Source organism: Rhinoderma darwinii, chromosome 4 (assembly GCF_050947455.1).
Source record: "Rhinoderma darwinii isolate aRhiDar2 chromosome 4, aRhiDar2.hap1, whole genome shotgun sequence".
NCBI lineage: Eukaryota > Metazoa > Chordata > Amphibia > Anura > Rhinodermatidae > Rhinoderma > Rhinoderma darwinii.
Genome location: NC_134690.1, coordinates 399,358,771 through 399,377,863, shown reverse-complemented (window position 1 = coordinate 399,377,863; position 19,093 = coordinate 399,358,771). Strand labels below are relative to the sequence as shown.

Here is a 19,093-nt window from a genome sequence, read left to right as displayed (position 1 = left end):
AGTATTATAGTAGTTATATTCTTGTATATAGGAGCAGTATTATAGTAGTTATATTCTTGTATATAGGGATCAGTATTATAGTAGTTATATTCTTGTATATAGGGGGCAGTATTATAGTAGTTATATTCTTGTATATAGGGGCAGTATTATAGTAGTTATATTCTTGTGTATATAGGGGCAGTATTATAGTAGTTATACTCTTGTATATAGGAGCAGTAATATAGTAGTTATATTCTTGTATATAGGGGGCAGTATTATAGTAGTTATATTCTTGTATATAGGGGGCAGTATTATAGTAGTTATATTCTTGTATATAGGAGCAGTTTTATAGTAGTTATATTCTTGTATATAGGGGGCAGTATTAGGGCGGATACAGACGAACGTGTTTTGCGTCCGTGCCGGCCGCGTGGTTTTCACGAGGCTCGCGTGGACCTATACAAGTCTATGGGGCAGTGCAGACAGTCCGTGAGTTTTTCGCAGCGTTAGTCCGTTGTGTAAAACTCGCGACATGCTCTATGTGTCTGCGTTTTTCGCGCATCACGCACCCATTGAAGTCAATGGGTGCGTGAAAGTCACGCATGCCCCACGGAAGCACTTCCGTGGGACAAGTGTTATTCGCGCAATAACAGTAAAAGAATGAATATAAACAGAAAAGCACCACGTGCTGTCAAGTGCCTTTTGCGCACGCAAAACGCTGTGGTTTTTGCGTGCGCAAAACGCAAACGCTCGTCTGAATCAGGCCTTACATTAGTTATATTCTTATTCATAGTGAAGACATCTGACGTCTCTTATAAAGTGACTTATCCATCAGGAGACAACATTGAGCACTTGAGTAAAGAATTATGGGAAGGATATTCAGATTATTTCATTGTTTTCAGGATAGCCCCCCTTGAGAATCTCTAGATATTTTCTGTTGTTAACATCCATTGTGACGGGAACTGCTCTTTAAATTCTAACATACCTCCTTTCATACATCCACTTAGTGCTTTTAATAATAGATGATTGGATATGTAGCAACTTAAATCCACCAGCACATCTTGTGGGTATTTTATGGGTACCACTTTTATTTATAGTAATGGATTTAGGAAGTAGTGACATCATGGAGGTACGGGGCACTTTAATACCTCAATGTCTGTACTAGATCCTCACAAATTGATTGGTTACATATTGATTACACAATGCAATCCCTTCCAGATTTTGTATAATACTAAAAGACATTGCATCAGGTTAATGTAACTTCACCCCCATTGTTCTGCGTTTAATCCAGACACGGACTGTTTAGTACGCCGCGCTGTCACCCCGCTGCAACAATGACTTTCACTATCTTATAATAAATGTGACAGCCGTCCTGGAAATAGCTGTGATAAATGGTCAATGAACAAGCATTTAGAGAAATGAATTCTTCACAATGATATCAGTCTGAACCGCGAATTTCTGTGAAACCCATTTACATTTATGTGAAAAGAATTAAATGAGGCGTCGGTGACCATGGAAGTAAAATACGGCTGCAGGTTAAATGAATATCCGCGGAAACCGCAGCAAATAAATAAATCTATTGTATGTTACATTATGTGTGTGTCGCAGCCGTATGTGATCGTCTGGTGTTCGTTTATACATGTAGCTCTAGGTTAAGCTTTTTTCTTACACTAGTGAATAAATATTATAAATTTTTTGTCAATTTTGCAATGACTTACGAATGACCGGAGAATGATGACTTTAGAGTTAAAAGTAATGTCCTGCGGCGATGAGGTCCTGGACTCGAATACAACCAGTGGCAACATCTGCATGGAAATGGTATGTTCTCCCCATAATTGATTCTGGTATATACCCCTTGTGCCTGGACCTGGTATGTTCTCCGCATGCTTAGAGCTGGTATGTTCTCCCCATGCCTGGAGCTGGTATGTTCTCCCCATGCCTGGAGCTGGTATGTTCCCCCAATGCTTAGTTATGGTATAATCTCCCCATGCCTGGAGCTGGTAAGTTCTCCCCTTGCCTGGAGCTGGTATGTTCTCCCCATGCCTGAAGCTGGTATGTTCTCCCCAATCTTGGACCTGGTATGTTCTCCCCATGCCTGGAGCTAGTATGTTCTCCCCAATCTTGGAGCTGGTATGTTCTCCCCATGCCTGGAGCTGGTATGTTCTCCCCATGCCTGGAGCTTGTATGTTCTCCCCATGCCAGGAGCTGGTATGTTCTCCTAATTTTTGGAGCTGGTATGTTCCTCCCATGCCTGAATCTGTTATGTTCTCCCCATGCCTGGAGCATGTATGTTCTCCCCGTGCCTGGAGCTGGTATGTTCTCCCCATGCCTGGTGCTGGAATGTTCTCCCCATGCCTGGAACTGTTATGTTCTCCACATTCTTGGAGCTGGTATGTTCCCCCCATGCCTGGAACTGTTATGTTCTCCACATTCTTGGAGCTGGTATTTTCTCCCCATGCCTGGAGCTGGTATATTTCCCCCATGCCTGGAGCTGGTATGTTCCCCCCCATGCCTGGAGCTGGTATGTTCCCCCCCATGCCTGGAGCTGGTATGTTCTCCCCATTCTTGGAGCTGGTATGTTCTCCCCATTCTTGGAGCTGGTATGTTCTCCCCATTCTTGGAGCTGGTATATTCTCCCCATTCTAGGAGCTGGTATGTTCCCCCCATGCCTAGAGCTGGTATGTTCCCACCATGCCTGGAGCTGGTAGTTTCTCCCCATTCTTGGAGCTGGTATGTTCTCCCCATTTTTGGAGCTGGTATGTTCTCCTCATACTGTGAGCTGGTATGTTCTCCCCATTCTTGGAGCTGGTATGTTTTCCCCGCCGATGCTTCGAGCTTGTCATGTTCTTGTAATGCTTTGAGCTGGTATGTTCTCACAATTCTTGGAGCTGGTATGTTCTCCTCATACTGCGAGCTGGTATGTTCTTCTCATTCAACCATGCCACATACTAGTTGTGGGGCGCTATCTGTCTAGACTTATTAAGAAGTCTGTAAGCCAGGATTTACTGAAATTTCTCTCTAAAAATTGTAGGACACTGTATCTTGATAAAATATAAATACTAGTAAAAATGGACAGGCTTGAAAGTGGATGTCCATCAGGGACATGGTGTAAAAGATCTAAACGTCTTTCTTTAGCGAGTCAAGAGAAAACTGTCTGTCTGCAGCCACAACTAGGTGTTATTATTGAATGCAATGCATAATCAGTATGCAGTAAGCTCCCCCTAGTGGTGACTGCAGGCAGCACGAATTTCATAATTTAACCACTATGTCAGTCTATTTTGGAACTATTCAGTTAAAAACAGAAAATGTTATTCACGGGTAGAAATTCACTTTATGCTGACGTTACCAGAAATGAAGACATGTAAGACTATCTGTGTATGTACGTGTTTATCCTGTATATATAATCTATACAATTACACATAACTCAAGCCCTATGAAACATATAGCATTTCAGTTTACATCTTCTTTAATCACTTGAGCCAAATTTACCAACATTGAATCTAAGGATAATTTGTTTTGCAGCTACCACCGAGTGTCACATTGTTGCAGGACAGATACGCCGCTTATCAAACACGGAAATCACCGGGACTGCAGCAGACATTCACAGCGCAGCGGACATTTATCGGAAAGTTTCACCTCTGAATGGCGCTGACCTAGCGTTTGTTACACAAGTGAGCCAGGCAATCTATTAATCTGCCGGTAATGGGAAACTGGAATTAGAAACATGGCAGTAACAATCCCTCCTGATACAGCTTAGTAAATAGCGTCTGTAGCTGTGGAAGAGCTGACACAAGGAATCTTCTGGTTTATGATATAATTGGAGGTCAGACTGGGCTGTCGATTCACTTTATGTGTCAGGAACACAAGCTTAGAAGCGTAAGGTAATGGATTTTGATAAGTGCACCAAATAATTCTACATTTACTCGGCAACACACAACCCGGAGTCCAGAAAATAAAGCAATATCAGCAGTTTATCTGTCAGTGGAAAGGAGCAATATACTTCCTTTATCTCTATGGTTTATCTATCCTCAAATGCGCTGCAGGGTAGAATGCCATTGTGGAGTTTCTAATCTACCTGTATTCTCTTTTAGGAGGTCTGCAGTCCTTTAAAACCCCCATCTCCTATTCTAGATGCTTGTAGGTTTAGTTTAAAGAGAGTGCCCCCCTTGTAACAAGTCATTTCCAGATCCACCATTCTATGCAGACTAATCTTATAATATATCTTTATAGTGGTCGTAGCTCAGTTTTTATGATACAGAGCACCAAATCCCCTGCATAGACCTAGAGTTAGATGAAGAAAAAATTGTATGCCTGCAGCTACCACTAGAGGGAGCTTACTGCATACTGTCCACTACCGGACAACTGATGACCTATACCGGAGGCAGCCGGTGCAGCAGATTGGTGCGGGGTCCGGGTGTCAGACCCGGGCACCGGACGTCCATGCCGAAAGCAGATGGCTCTGGTCACGGAATAGCGGCCGATCTGCATTGCTGCAGTATTCAAGTGAATAGGAGCAGAGCTGCAATTCTGAGGCACGGCCGCCATGCAATGTATGGAGCCAACTGTTTCCGGCTCCGTATATATTGCATACTGTGCAATAACATACGGTGCCCACAGGCAACCGGAGCAGCTGATCGGTGCTGGGTCAGAGCCGCACCGATCATATACTGATGACCTATCCGGTGGATAGGTCATTACTTGTCTGGTAGTGGACAACCCCTTTAAGTTCAATGTATAAGTGATATGCAGTGAGCTCCCCCTGTTTTGGCAGGCAGCCAAAATTTTACCCAATTATTAGTGTGGAGGAAAACTGTAGAACCCTAAAAAATAAATGCATGACCTAATGAAACAATTCTTACCCCTGTTCCACCATATATAAGCTCACAAAGTAATATTTATGCACTTCCAGTTCAAGACCAACTATTAAAGGGGTTGTTCACCTTTGCTAATATATTTTTGTTACAATGGTCTCTTGAAGATAAGCTGATCACATTGTACCCACTGCTGGGACCCTCAGCGATCAGCTTAAATCTGTGGGGGAACCCAGCAGTAAACGTTTAATTCACCTGCAGCACCACCGCAGGGGAAATGAGGAATTACACAGTGCCTGTTGAAATCAACAAGTTGGCTGTGTAATGCACGAACATGTTGGGTCCCCCAGAAAATGAGAAGCTCTTTTTGGCTGTTCTTTACTAAAGGTAATAGATGAGGGTCCTGAATGGAGACCCCCTACCTCTATCATCTCATAATTCCTTAATAAGGCATTGGAAAATTAATATTATTAGCCAGAACAGAAACAGTACCTGAGATATTTCTGACACTCCTTTAAGGCTGCTACAAGGTACTAGGTTTAGAGTAGGTGCATCCTGTCCTCCGGTCTTCTGCGACTCAATGCATCGCTGTCTCTGTCTGATTATTCCTGATTTAGATAAGGATTCTGCTGGGATTCTGTAAATTATATAAACAACATTATTAATAGTCACCAGATAATGAAGGAAAATCCAAACATTTTCCCATCAAACTGCTAAGAATCCTAAAGTTGTTCACAACTATCTGTCATCAGTTCCATCATGTAGTAGATGAAAATTTAAAGGGGTTGTCTATCCTGTGTCATACTGAAGACACAGGATAGGTCAGCAGGATATGATCGATGAGGGTCCGAAGCTATGCAGTGGCCGGTGCCGGAAGCAGATGGCTCCGGTCACTGTATAGCGGCCGTGCTGCAGTACTGCAGCTGTGCTCCTATTCAAGTGGAGCAGAGCTGCAGTAATCCATTACGGCCGCTATACAGTGACCGGAGCCATCTGCTCTGGCACCGACCACTGCATAGTTTTAGCGCCCGGAGGCAGCCGGAAAAGGTGGTCGGTGAAGGGTCCGGGTGTTGGACCCCCACCGATCATATCGTGATGACCTATCGGTCATCAGTTTGAAAAACCCTCCCCCGTCTGGACAACCCCTTTATTGCTGGATTAGTGTGAACTAACGATATGTTGCTATGGCTTAGTGGGCCTACCAACCATTACTTTAACAACAAGCAACAAACGTTAACGTGTATGTTCACATCTTATTATCATGTCATCTTTAGGTTACAAATTCTACGCTGATTAATTTCTTAATATATGTTTATAGCAGTCTGAGCTCCATTTTTCTGATACAGAGCTCCAAATCCCCTGCATAGACATAGATAACATCCCAGCTACCCGCAGTCAACACTAGAGTGAGCTGTGGAGCTTAATGTATACTGCGTTATCATTGAGTTCAATATATAAACAGTATGCAGTAAGCTTCTGAGATCCCCCTAGTGGTGACTGCAGCCCGACAAATCTATATCTATGCAGGGGATTTGGAGCTATGTGTTAGAAAAACCGAGCTCTGGACGCTATAAAGATAAAGCACAGAAGTTTAAAGCTAATTATATTTAAAAAATCAAAAAGAGCAGAATTTCACTTAAAAAATAACCCGTCAATTTGACAGATGTGTTAAAAAAGGACATTGGTGGGACACCCTAAAATAGTTATACTGGTGGTTACAATGCCACCCACTAAACAGCCCCCAAAGTGGCAAACTGAGGGCGCTAAGACAAAGCACTTCCTAGTTCTGTGGAGTCACATGGTGTATCACATGATCCCACTTAGCCAGTCAACAGCTCTGAAAAGGATACTGAGGAGTCCTGTAGTATGTCACATGAGACTTTAAGGGCTGCTGACTGGCTGAGGGGATCATGTGATACATCATGTGACTCGATAGAACCAGGAAGTGCTTGCTTTCTTTTTAAACTCGTTTGCTCTAATATAAAGACGTTGTCATAGCAACAGGTTCTCTTTAACCCCTTAAGAACTGAACCAATTTTGACCTTGAAGACCAGAACAATTTTTTTGCATCCCGGCGGTCATAACTTTTTTACTTCTTGTTCGATGTAGTTGTATGAGGCTATGTTTTTGCGAGACGAGTTGTACTTTATGTTGTCGCCATTTTTATACATATACATTAGCGTTTAATTTAGATGAATTTTTATTTTGGCAACTATGCAAAAAAGAGCAGCTGCAGCTTTTATTTACAGCATACACCGATCATCATAAATTATGCTATACATTTGTTATGTGGGCTGTTACAGTCGTGACGATAACAAATATTTTATAATTTTGGGACTTTTATTTAATAAAATGTATTTGTTGTAAAAAAAAAAAATTGCATTAGTGTGTCATTTTTTAGATTTTTTTAAATTTCATTTATTTGTTTTTTCCATTTTCCATTTTTTTTTTTATCCAATAGGGGGATTTTTTAATTTGGATTTTTATTTTTTAACTCTAATGTATTGGCATATATCCATACACCAGTACATTAGCCTGTGTACTGATAGCAGTACCTAAGCATGCCCTAACAACAGGAAATATGGTCAGACAGCACTGGGGTCCTTCGTTGCATCCTGGGCTGTCTGTCCATATAAGGTATGTCCCTCGATCGCATCACAAGGATTCCCTGTGGCATCATCAAAGGGGGTCCCCTTCCTCATCCTTTCCCTTTGAATGCCGCCATCAGCGTAGATCGATTTCTTCATGGATTTCACGGCGGACATCAAAGGTTTCTCTGCAGTGCACGTGCGATCAACAGGACGTCCTGCCGCTTATGACGAACTCACACGTCTTTAGGCAACCGATTCAAATGAAAGCATCTAAAAGGGATCACATGGCAGCATCCATGTCAACTTACTTGCTATGGATACAGCAGTGTGATCCCTTCGGTCAATCAGCCGCAGGGTTCTCCCACCAAAAACAGATGAGCAGCTCTGCATGGGGGGGACCTAGTCAAAGACAAGGACAAACCCTCCTCAAGCTGTTTTGCAGCAGTTCACCTGAGGTCCCGTAGGCTCCTCACTACTTGATCACCATACTCATGACCGCGCTGTCGTTATCCGGCAGATTCGTGCTAGGCTTTAAAAAAACGCCATTGATTATCAGTGGAAATCAGCAGCCAAACATAGAATCAATGTGAATTGAATAAAAAAAAGGAACTTACTGGAGTTCTGGATAAACATTCTCCAAATACCACTTAAACGGTCGGCATTTTAAGCTCCTTCGCAGTGACAATCTCTTCTGGATGCTGCAGAGGAAGAGAAAACTCATTAATTCAATGTTAATTCAACATAAGGCGTCTATGAACTTCCAAGGAATGCAGAGCAGATGTGTGGATTTAAACAACACACATAACCTGCACTGATCTTAAATTATATTGCAATCTATACTCCAGTCACATCCAAAGCTGCAATCATAATTTTGCTGGTTCCTCTTATAAACAGACCAAAAAGCTTAGCGCCAAATGGGTAGCTGCCAAGTAAGCTCCCATAATTCCTGACTTCATATCATAAGTGTGACCTGTGCAGATGCTGAGGGGCCCGCTGCCACCTTAAATGCCGCAATCAGCTTCCTAGATTAGATTAAATGTAAGGAACTGAGCAAATTAATTTCATAGGACACAATTACTGGTGAATTGTTAGATAGATATAAGGGAGGGGGTGCTCTGGAAAGCAAGAAGTCATGTATTGTTTTGACATAGGGGTTCCATATCTTGTAACAAGACCTGCAGAATTATGAGTGCAGCTCTGGATGTAAAGCCTCTAACGGCTTCCATGTTATTGCTTGTATTCCAATTGATAGCTGGATATAATTTAGATTTTGGGCAAAAATCTTTTTTCTATAAAAACAAGTATATGTAAAATATAAGAAAGAAAAATGAGTAAGAAAGGCTTGAATAGAATTTTAAAATAAGTGACGACAATTGCAAGGCATGGGCCCATGGCATTTTTTAACGACAACACAGTAAAAATTTTAAGCATATAAACCTAAAATTCTTTTGTCCATGGTGAATTTAAGGCCTCGTTTACACGAACGTATTATACGCGCGTGCGACGCGCGTGCTTTTCACGCGTGTCGTACGGACCTATAATAGTCTATGGGGCTGTTTAGACGATGCGTGTATTTTGCGCTGCGTGAGTGCGTTGCGTAAAACTCACGACATGTTCTATAATCTTGCGTTTTTCACGCAACACGCACCCATTGACTTCAATGGGTGCGTGAAAACAACGCATGCCACACGGACGGTCCTGCGTTGCATGCGCGAAAAACACGCAAGAGCTGTTATGTCCATTCTAAATAGTCTATAAAGCTACACAAAGCTTCTCCAAACCAGGAAGTGCCTGCCTTTCAACTGCGAGGGGGCAAGACTAGCCAGTGCCAGGAGAGTTGACGTGGGATATTTTGTAGTGTTTCAACACAGCAACATACTACAGCCATGCCGCGCGGGATGGATGTGGAGCGCCTCATTCTTTTTATCCAGGAGCATCCAGCAATATGGGATAATAGATGTGAGGAGTATCACAACCGGACGGTGAAGGAGGACGCATGGGAGTTGGTGGCCCAAAACCTATTTGGGCAAGAGTGGGAGACAGGCCGAACCAGTGACCGCACTCGGTTGGGTGAGTACCTGGCATTTTCTGTCAATGCCTGTCATGCCTATAGAAAACCTGGGCCCTGTATGTTTATTGCGCACATGAGCACGAGAAACTTTGGTGGAGCAGGTGCTTCCCACGTCCCACCGCATTGCCATTGCAGGGCCCTTCATTTTGGAGTGAGAGGTGATAGTTCTGATGGCGTGTTTTGTTTTTGTTTCATACACCAGTCCAAGATATCAAGACACGGTGGCGGAGCTGCCGTGATCAATTCAGGCGAGAGATGGGTGACAAGGGACGCAGCGGAGATGGGCCATCTCGCAAACGGCCCTACATTTATACAAAACAGCTGATGTTCCTGAAGGACATCATGGATATGCGCACGTAAGCATTTATGTCGTTGCATGAGTGTACTGTGTGTTTGTCCAGGTCCTGTCTGTCAACGTGTTGTTGTGGGCATTGTTAGATTTAGTACTCATACTTTTTTGCCTCCTTGTAGAACCACCGACAATTTGGAGGATACAGCAGAGGAGACTGACGTGGGGGAGTCTGTGGCCGAAGCCCCTGCTCCCAATATCCTGCCACCCAGCCCCGAGCCGACCCCCCAGGAGCCCGCACCAGGCCAGTCCGAACGGCCGGTTGGCTCTCCAGCCCAGGAGCGGCCCGTGCGAGCCCGCAGTCGGCGTCTTCGTGCCCCACAGCCCTCCACATCTGCCCAGGTGGATACCAGGGTCCTCGAGTATTTGAGGCGAGCCGCAGAGGAGGATGGCAATGATGCCTTTGGCCGCAGCATTGTGCCCCTCCTACGCCTGGTGCCGATGGACCTTATGGGCCGTCTGCAGGCGTCGATCGTCACATTGATCGACGCTTGCAGACCGCCACACAATCCACATCCGTGTTTCACGGCAATCGAGCAGTGGCGAAATAGTTACATGCCGCCACCCACGGCCCAGGTGCCTGGGCAATTTCACCCTGTTCCCCATATGGCCCGTCCTCATCCATACGTGCGCCCTATGGCTCCCCACTTCGCGGGGCCCACATTCCAGCCACCACATCAGCACCACTATGCTGGCCAGGAACAACCTTCCCAGCTCCAGCATAGTGGTGCTGAAATGCAGGCATATGCCTCCCCAGCCCAACTATATCAACACCTCTGAGTGTGTTGGTGCCAAAAATTCATGGACGGCACTGTTGTGTTTGGTGCAGGCCTGGCCACGTATATTGTGTGATCCTGTTTTGCGTTTGAATTTCCTTACACCATGTTGGTGTGTTTGTTTTTTACCCCAAAATTGGGGATTGTTCCGAATACCTTATTAAAAATTTAAAAGGTAATGGTTTGATTTCGTTTTATTATTCTTTTCGACCACCCAACAGAAGGTTTGCCACACATTTCCTTAGCCTACACTATCACACACTTCTGGCCTTTTGGACCAATGCATGGACATGTGATATGAGGTTTTAGTTAATCTCTCGTGGTTTGACATTGCTTGAAAGGGATTCCAAAGTTTAGGTCCTGCCATGGGCCCTGTAGCTAAATAAGTAGACTTGAAATTGGACTTCCCTAACTGCAGTCCGCACAACAGGATATAAGGGCAAAGTAAGTCGGCAACTGTGTAAAGTCCTGCTCAAACCCCGAGAGATATAAGCTCGCAACCCGCGTCAAGGGTCCTCATGTTTTGCGAGTCCCTACCCCAACCCCAACACACAAAAGAAACCAAACAAAAAATGCCCACATCTCAGGTCGGTAGTGAGGCGTCAAAAGAACATTCACCCCTTCACAGGTCATCAGCCCCCCACGGTGCTGGTGCAGATGGGCACTCAAAATATGCCGCCAAAGTGTCACGAACTCGAAGGCCGGAGGAGACAGATCGGCCGAGAGGAATCACCGGGACATTGTCAGTGGTGTCTGCGTGTGTTATGATATAGTCAGCATCAAAGTTTGCATCATTAATGCGGCAGAAGTTATGCAGAACTACACCCGCTTGGATAACACGTGTGACATTATGCATGGACAATTGCATTGTGGACAGAAAGACACGCCACCTGTTCGACATAATGCCAAAGGCACATTCGACACATCGCCGAGCTCTGCCCAGGCGGAGATTGAACATGCGCCTACGGTCATCCAAGCCCCTTCTTGCAAAGGGACGCATGACTTGCCTTGTGAGTGCGAACCCCTCATCTGCCACGATTACATACGGGATTGGGGGCCCGCTGGAGCCTGGGAGGATGGAGGGTTCCGGCAACCCCAGTCGCCTATTCACGAGTCGCTTCCCCATTCTTGATGTACGGAATATGCGGGCATCTGCCGAGCTTCCATACGAGCCAATGTCAACAATAGAGAAACAATAATTAGTGTCCGCCAAGGCTAACAATACCATGGAAAAATACTGCTTGTAGTTATAGTATTGCGAGCCACTGCGTGGGGGCTTTCTCACACGAATGTGTTTGCCGTCAAGGGCACCAATGCAATTAGGAAATTCTGTAGCTCGAAGAAATCCCTCTGATATACTTAGCCACTGTTCTGTCGTGGGCTGAGGCATGACCGTGCTCTTTAAACTCTGCCACAACACGACACAGGTGGATGTGACAATGAACGAAATGGTGGTCACTCCCAAAAGAAATTCAAAATGCAACGAATGATAACTATTGCCTGTGGCCAGAAATCTAGAAAATAAAGAGAAAGAAAAAGTAAGGAAGAACACATGTTAGTGGGGGGCTGGTAAAGCAGACAGCGGCATGGACTAACTTATAGCAGCTTCATACATACCTCAAGGTCACAAGCAGACGTTCCTGGGGCGAAATGCAGCGTCTCATGTTCGTATTCTGGAAGGTGAGACCAGAGCGAGTTTGCTCAAGCAGAAGGTCAAATGTGGCCACAGACATGCGGCAGAAGGATCGAAATTTGTCGGGATGCCGGCGTAAGTCCTCAAACAGGGTATGGAAATGCCCTTTTATTGTACGTTGGGCCACAAGTGGGTGAACCCAAATGCGACTTCTTCCAGGCGTGTGATGCTGCAGCATGTGTCGGCGCTGGCCAAACCGACGTGAGATCATCCAGAGAAGAAGCACACGCGCCAGTGCTGGCGAAGCCATAAGAGTTGGGTGTCAAAAGCGATTCCAATTTGAAGGGAAAAACAAACACTGTGGTTTCTGCAGAGGAGGAATTAACCTTGCAAATAGATTTCTACCAGCAAGCAGGGGTTGGGCCAGCTGGCCTATTTGTAGGCGGCCGTCCCACTAATCCCCTCTGCGTTTTGTACGCGCGATGCAAACGCTTGTCGTGCGCGCGTTTAAAACGCAACAAGGCTGCGTATACGCAGTGCATACGCCATACAAACGCACGCAAATCGCTGCGTTTTTTGCGCGCGCAAAACGCACACGCTCGTGTAAACGAGGCCTAACTGACTTGAACTGACAGAAATCTGATGTCCTAAATGCTTTATTAGCAGCTGCCTGACACCAGGAACATGTTACAATAATAATGATGGAAGCTCTGCTTCTGTAGAATTTAGAGTAGGTAAATAAGGCAGGGGGTAATCACGGTTGCCAAGGTGAAATTAAGTTTGTTTGCTGATTATTATCCAGGTAATTAAATTGTGAAAAAAAATATGTGAACCCGCTAAGCATTACATGTAACTCAGAAGACAGCTTAATTGGTAAAAATGCATAATAATATTACTACAGCTAAATGTGACGGCAGAGCCTCGAGAGAACGCAAATAGCAGATCCTGAATGATATATTTATTGCCTGTATTTTAATTAAAAATATTCAAATTGTTAAAAGTGAGAGAATGGGGAAATCGGGAATCATTTGCTTTTAAAAGAATACGTCAGGGGATTTGTTACATTTCAGACAATTAATTGGGAGATGAAGTGTATTCATTTTTTTATTTTTAGTAAATAGAAGAATATATACTGGGGATGAATCAAAATCTGGAGTACGGCTCTCCATGGATGAATACCCGACCATATACCGATGCAAGAAAAAATAAATGAACCCTTTGGAATTATCTTAAATTCTACACTGATTACTAATAAAATGTGGTCTGATTGTGTTGGTCTATAATTTTGATTTAGATAACAATCTAACTAAACTAATAACACATAACACTTGTTCTGTTCATATCTTTTATTGAGCATATTGAGTAAACAACCTAGTTTAGGGAGAAAAGTAAGTGAACCTCAGACTTGTCCAAGAGATAATTGGCAAAAGGTGATTCAATTAAGGAGATGAGATTTGAAGTGTGGGTTTCACAGGTGCTTTGTTCATTAAATAAAGGCACACAAAGCCTGGTTACTGACAAATGTGTTCTTCTCAAGAAAGATTGGTTTTTGTGAACCAATCGTGGAAGACAACTTTCAGTAGACCTCAGAAGACGTGGTATAGAGAGGCATGAAAGTAGAAAAGGCTACAAAAGCATTGCTAAAGACCCAAGTGTACATCAATCCACGGTTAGACAAATTGTCTACCAATGGATAAAATTCAGTATTGTTGCTAATCTATCTGGGAGTGGGCGTTATGTTAAGATCACTCCAAGAGCAGAACAGGCAATCCTGAAAGTGGTGAGAAAGAACCCAAGGGTACTAGCAAAAGATTTACTGAAGACTCTACAAACTGCTGAATCCTCTGTTCATGTGCCCACTATAGGAAAAACACTGAATAAGAATGGTGTTCATGGAAGGACACCACAAGGAAAGCTGCTACTGTCAAAAAAACCAAAATATTACGGCTCGTCTAAAGTGTCCCGAGACCTCCTGGAAGTTCCACAATGCATCTGGGAAAATGCTCTACAGAGAGATGAGACAAAAGTGGAACATTGTAGCACAAATGCACAACTCTATGTTTGGAGGAAAAAGAACACTGGACACCAACACCAAAACCTCATCCTAAGTGTGAAGCATAGTGGAGGGAGCGTGGCAGAAGGAGCGTGGCAAAGGGGGGGTGGCGGAGAGAGCGTGGTGGAGTGGGCGTGGCAGAGGGAGCATGATGGAGGGAGCATGGTGGAGGGAGCATGATGGAGGGAGCATGATGGAGGGGGCATGATGGAGGGGGCATGATGGAGGGAGCACGATGGAGGGGGCATGATGGAGGGAGCACGATGGAGGGGGCATGGTGGAGGGAGCATGGTGGAGGGAGCATGGTGGAGGGGGCATGATGGAGGGAGCATGATGGAGGGGGCATGGTGGAGGGAGCACGATGGAGGGGGCATGGTGGAGGGAGCATGATGGAGGGAGCATGATGGAGGGGGCATGATGGAGGGGGCATGGTGGAGGGGGCATGGTGGAGGGAGCATGGTGGAGGGAGCATGGTCGAGGGAGCATGATGGAGGGAGCATGATGGAGGGGGCATGATGGAGGGAGCATGATGGAGGGAGCATGATGGAGGGGGCATGATGGAGGGAGCATGATGGAGGGGGCATGATGGAGGGGGCATGGTGGAGGGAGCATGATAGAGGGAGCATCATGGTTTGGGGCTGTTTTTCTGCCTCTGGGCCTGAAAGCCTTATGATCATTATAGGAAAAATGAATTCAAGAAACAAGAAAACAAGATAGTGACTCGTGGAAACACAAGTAAATCATCTAAAAAATGACTGAAAGAGAAGATTTGTATTATGGAATGGCCAAGTCTGAGTCCCATGCCATTACCTGGAGAGCTGTGCACGTGAGGGATCCCAGAAATATTGATCCAAAATTCCTCCTCAAGGCTTGATGATCCTATTACAGAACTGCATTTAAAGGGTATTTATAAATTTGGAACTATTTAATTTTATTGCTCCAATACATCTAATAAAAGGAAACATTTTTTCAAATAATGTTGATTAAAAAATTTAAAACCGTTTTATGTACACAGCTCCTATGAAGACCTATACAGACTACAAACAAAGCCTGATCATGTGATACTTTACTCTCCGTGCCTTTTCAAAAATTGATAATCTAAAGACTGGGAAAAATGGTTAAGAGGTACTGAAGTAACACATGACTGCAGAATCAGGCTGCACACAGTTTGTAGTAACTATGGAGACACATAGGTTTGCATAGGAGCTGCATACACAAAATGGAAGGGAACTTTTAATCAGGACTATTTGCAAAATGCTTCATTTTCTATTTTAGATGCAGTAGAGAAATAACAAAATGGGTTGCAAAAATATACATACCCGTTAAGATAATGGGTGCTAACATAATATTCCATAATCGGAAAAAAAATCTCATCGTTACCATACATTATGGGGTTTCTTTTTTTAATCGATAAAACTTTTCATTCACCCATCTATGTAGCTACGTAAAAAAAATGATGGAGAACGCAGGCTAATTGAATAATCAAGCAGGCGCTATGGACCTACAACATTAGCAAAGAATGGTGTAGGGAATTAACCCCTGAATCTCAAGAGTGGAGACGGGGGGCAAACAAGCACGAATTTCTCCTTTTCCCAATGGTTCGGGGTATAGAGGTGTTAACCAGCACCAGAAAGGGGCCCATCTATGGTATGATGCCCCTCACCTCTATGTATGCCCCTGGCATTCTCCGATATTACAGGGGGTTATGCTTAAAGGGGTTTTCCAGCCAGTAAAAATTGATGGCCTATCCTCAGGATTCAATTGCTGATCACTGATCACATCAATTGCTAATCGCTGATCGGCGGTTCACATTATTACAGCCTTCTCCCTTTCACTTCAATGGGAGAAGATTGTAATACTGTGAATTTCCGCTACTGCTGTGTCAGCAATTCACAATACAAAAAGTGACCGGAATAAAGTGAAAGCAGAAGTCGTACGACTTCAAAACAGCTGATCGGCGGGGGTGCCGGGAGTCTGACCCCGAGCGATCAGCTATTGATGGCCTATCCTGAGGATTTTTTTAGGGATTGGAAAACCTCTTTAATGAGCCCAGAGATGAGCTAAGAAGGATCTGAAATATCTTCAGCCTTCCCAATCCCTTCGAGAGCGCCGTAGATCACAGATAATTGGCCGCCTCGCCGTATTTATGGGCTGAGCAGTCTGCCTTATTTTATTACCTGTAAGCAATTTACACAATTAAATCATATAATGCAGTAAATGGGAGATGTTTGTCTAAGGGCCCGGCCTGCACTTTTATATTGCTGCTGAGCGCGAGGAGCCACGTCTCGCAGGCAGATAAAATACAGTTATGCGCCGTGGGTTGTGTAGTGGGTATAAAATGAAATAATGGTGTAAATCACAGCAGCATAATGCAGCTCGAAGTTCCCATACAGCTCGATATCTCAATGAATTCACATTACGAGTCTGACTTTTTTTTTTTCTTTTTTTTCCCCCATTTCTATTCAATCCTCTGGAGGGGAGACGTACTCGCCGTATGGTCTTCCTTGAGCAGCCGGCCTTGCTGCATAGTAATGGTTTTTATATTCATCCATCCATACTTCAGCTGTGCGCTTGGTGTTTCTGAAGGGTGACAGGAAAAAGCAAGAAGTTATCGAGTCGTGTTTATCCTGTGTGCTTGCTTCTTTGCAGATAGTGGTGTGTGTGCAGGCAGAAATATTTCTGGAAAAAAATACCCCCCCCCCCCCCCCTGCCTCACCGTTTCCCTCCTCATACTGCAGGTTCTGAAAGATTTCATGGAATGATAAGTACCGTAAATGTTATATCTTAAAGGGCAACTCAGCATTAGGTTATAGGATAAACATACATCTTTATTAAATAATGATTAAATATTCAGATTTAAATAAGGAACAGGAAAATATAATTACTATAATACTGCCCCCTATGTACAAGAATGTAACTACTATAATACTGCTCCCTATGTACAAGAATATAACTACTATAACACTGCCCCTATATACAAGAATATAACTACTATAATACTGCCCACTATATACAAGAATATAACTACTATAATACTGCACCCTATATACAAGAATATATCTACTATAATACTGCCCCTATATAAAAGAATATAACTACTATAATACTGCCCCCTATATACAAGAATATAACTACTATAATACTGCTCCTATATACAAGAATATAACTACAATAATAGTGCCCCCTATATACAAGAATATAACTACTATAATACTGCCCCTATATACAAGAATATAACTACTATAATACTGCCCCCTATATACAGGAATATAACTACTATAATACTTCCCCCTATATACAAGAATATAACTACAATAATACTGCCCCCTATATACAAGAATATATCTACTATAATACTGCCCCTATATACAAGAATATAACTACTATAATACTGCCCCCTGTATACAAGAATATAACTACTATAATACTGCCCCCTATATACAAGAATATAACCACTATAATGCTGCCCCCTTTATACAAGAATATTACTACTATAATACTGCCCCCTATATACAAGAATTTAACTACTAGAATACTGCCCCTATATACAAGAATATAACTACTATAATACTGCCTCTATATACAAGAATATAACTACTATAATACTGCCCCCTATATACAAGAATATAACTACTATAATACTGCCCCCTATATACAAGAATATAACTACTATAATACTGCCCCTATATACAAGAATATAACTACTATAATACTGCCCCTATATACAAGAATATAACTACTATAATACTGCCCCTATATACAAGAATATAACTACTATAATACTGCACCCTATATACAAGAATATATCTACTATAATACTGCCCCTATATACAAGAATATAACTACTATAATACTGCCCCCTATATACAAGAATATAACTACTATAATACTGCTCCTATATACAAGAATATAACTACTATAATACTGCCCCCTATATACAAGAATATAACTACTATAATACTGCCCCTATATACAAGAATATAACTACTATAATACTGCTCCTATATACAAGAATATAACTACTATAATACTGCCCCCTATATACAAGAATATAACTACTATAATACTGCCCCTATATACAAGAATATAACTACTATAATACTGTCCCCTATACACAAGAATATAACTACTATAATACTGCCCCTATATACAAGAATATAACTGCTATAATACTGCTCCTATATACCAGAATATAACTACTATAATACTGCCTCTATATACAAGAATATAACTACTATAATACTGCCCCTATATACAAGAATATAACTACTATAATACTGCCCCTATATACAAGAATATAACTACTATAATACTGCTCCTATATACAAGAATATAACTACTATAATACTGCCCCCTATATACAAGAATATAACTACTATAATACTGCCCCTATATACAAGAATATAACTACTATAATACTGCCCCCTATATACAAGAATATAACTACTATAATACTGCCCCTATATACAAGAATATAACTACTATAATACTGCCCCCTATATACAAGAATATAACTACTATAATACTGCTCCTATATACAAGAATATAACTACTATAATACTGCCCCCTATATACAAGAATATAACTACTATAATACTGCCTCCTATATACAAGAATATAACTACTATAATACTGCCCCCTATATACAAGAATATAACTACTATAATACTGTCCCCTATATACAAGAATATAACTACTATAATACTGCCCCTATATACAAGAATATAACTACTATAATACTGCCCCCTATATACAAGAATATAACTACTATAATACTGCCCCTATATACAAGTATATAACTACTATAATACTGTCCCCTATATACAAGAATAT

The 19,093-nt window shown here is 42.7% G+C and overlaps 1 protein-coding gene across 1 annotated transcript in view; it reads right to left on the bottom strand.

The window, feature by feature from the left end:
- GALNT14 (polypeptide N-acetylgalactosaminyltransferase 14) overlaps nucleotides 1-19,093 on the bottom strand; it is a 422,900-nt gene that overhangs the window by 26,998 nt on the left and 376,809 nt on the right. The window contains exons 11-13 of the mRNA XM_075863437.1: nucleotides 16,748-16,840; nucleotides 7,993-8,076; nucleotides 5,280-5,424 (exon numbers count right to left, since the gene is read on the bottom strand). Of these exons, the coding sequence (XP_075719552.1) occupies nucleotides 5,280-5,424; nucleotides 7,993-8,076; nucleotides 16,748-16,840 (322 nt within the window). The remainder of the gene's footprint in view (nucleotides 1-5,279; nucleotides 5,425-7,992; nucleotides 8,077-16,747; nucleotides 16,841-19,093) is intronic.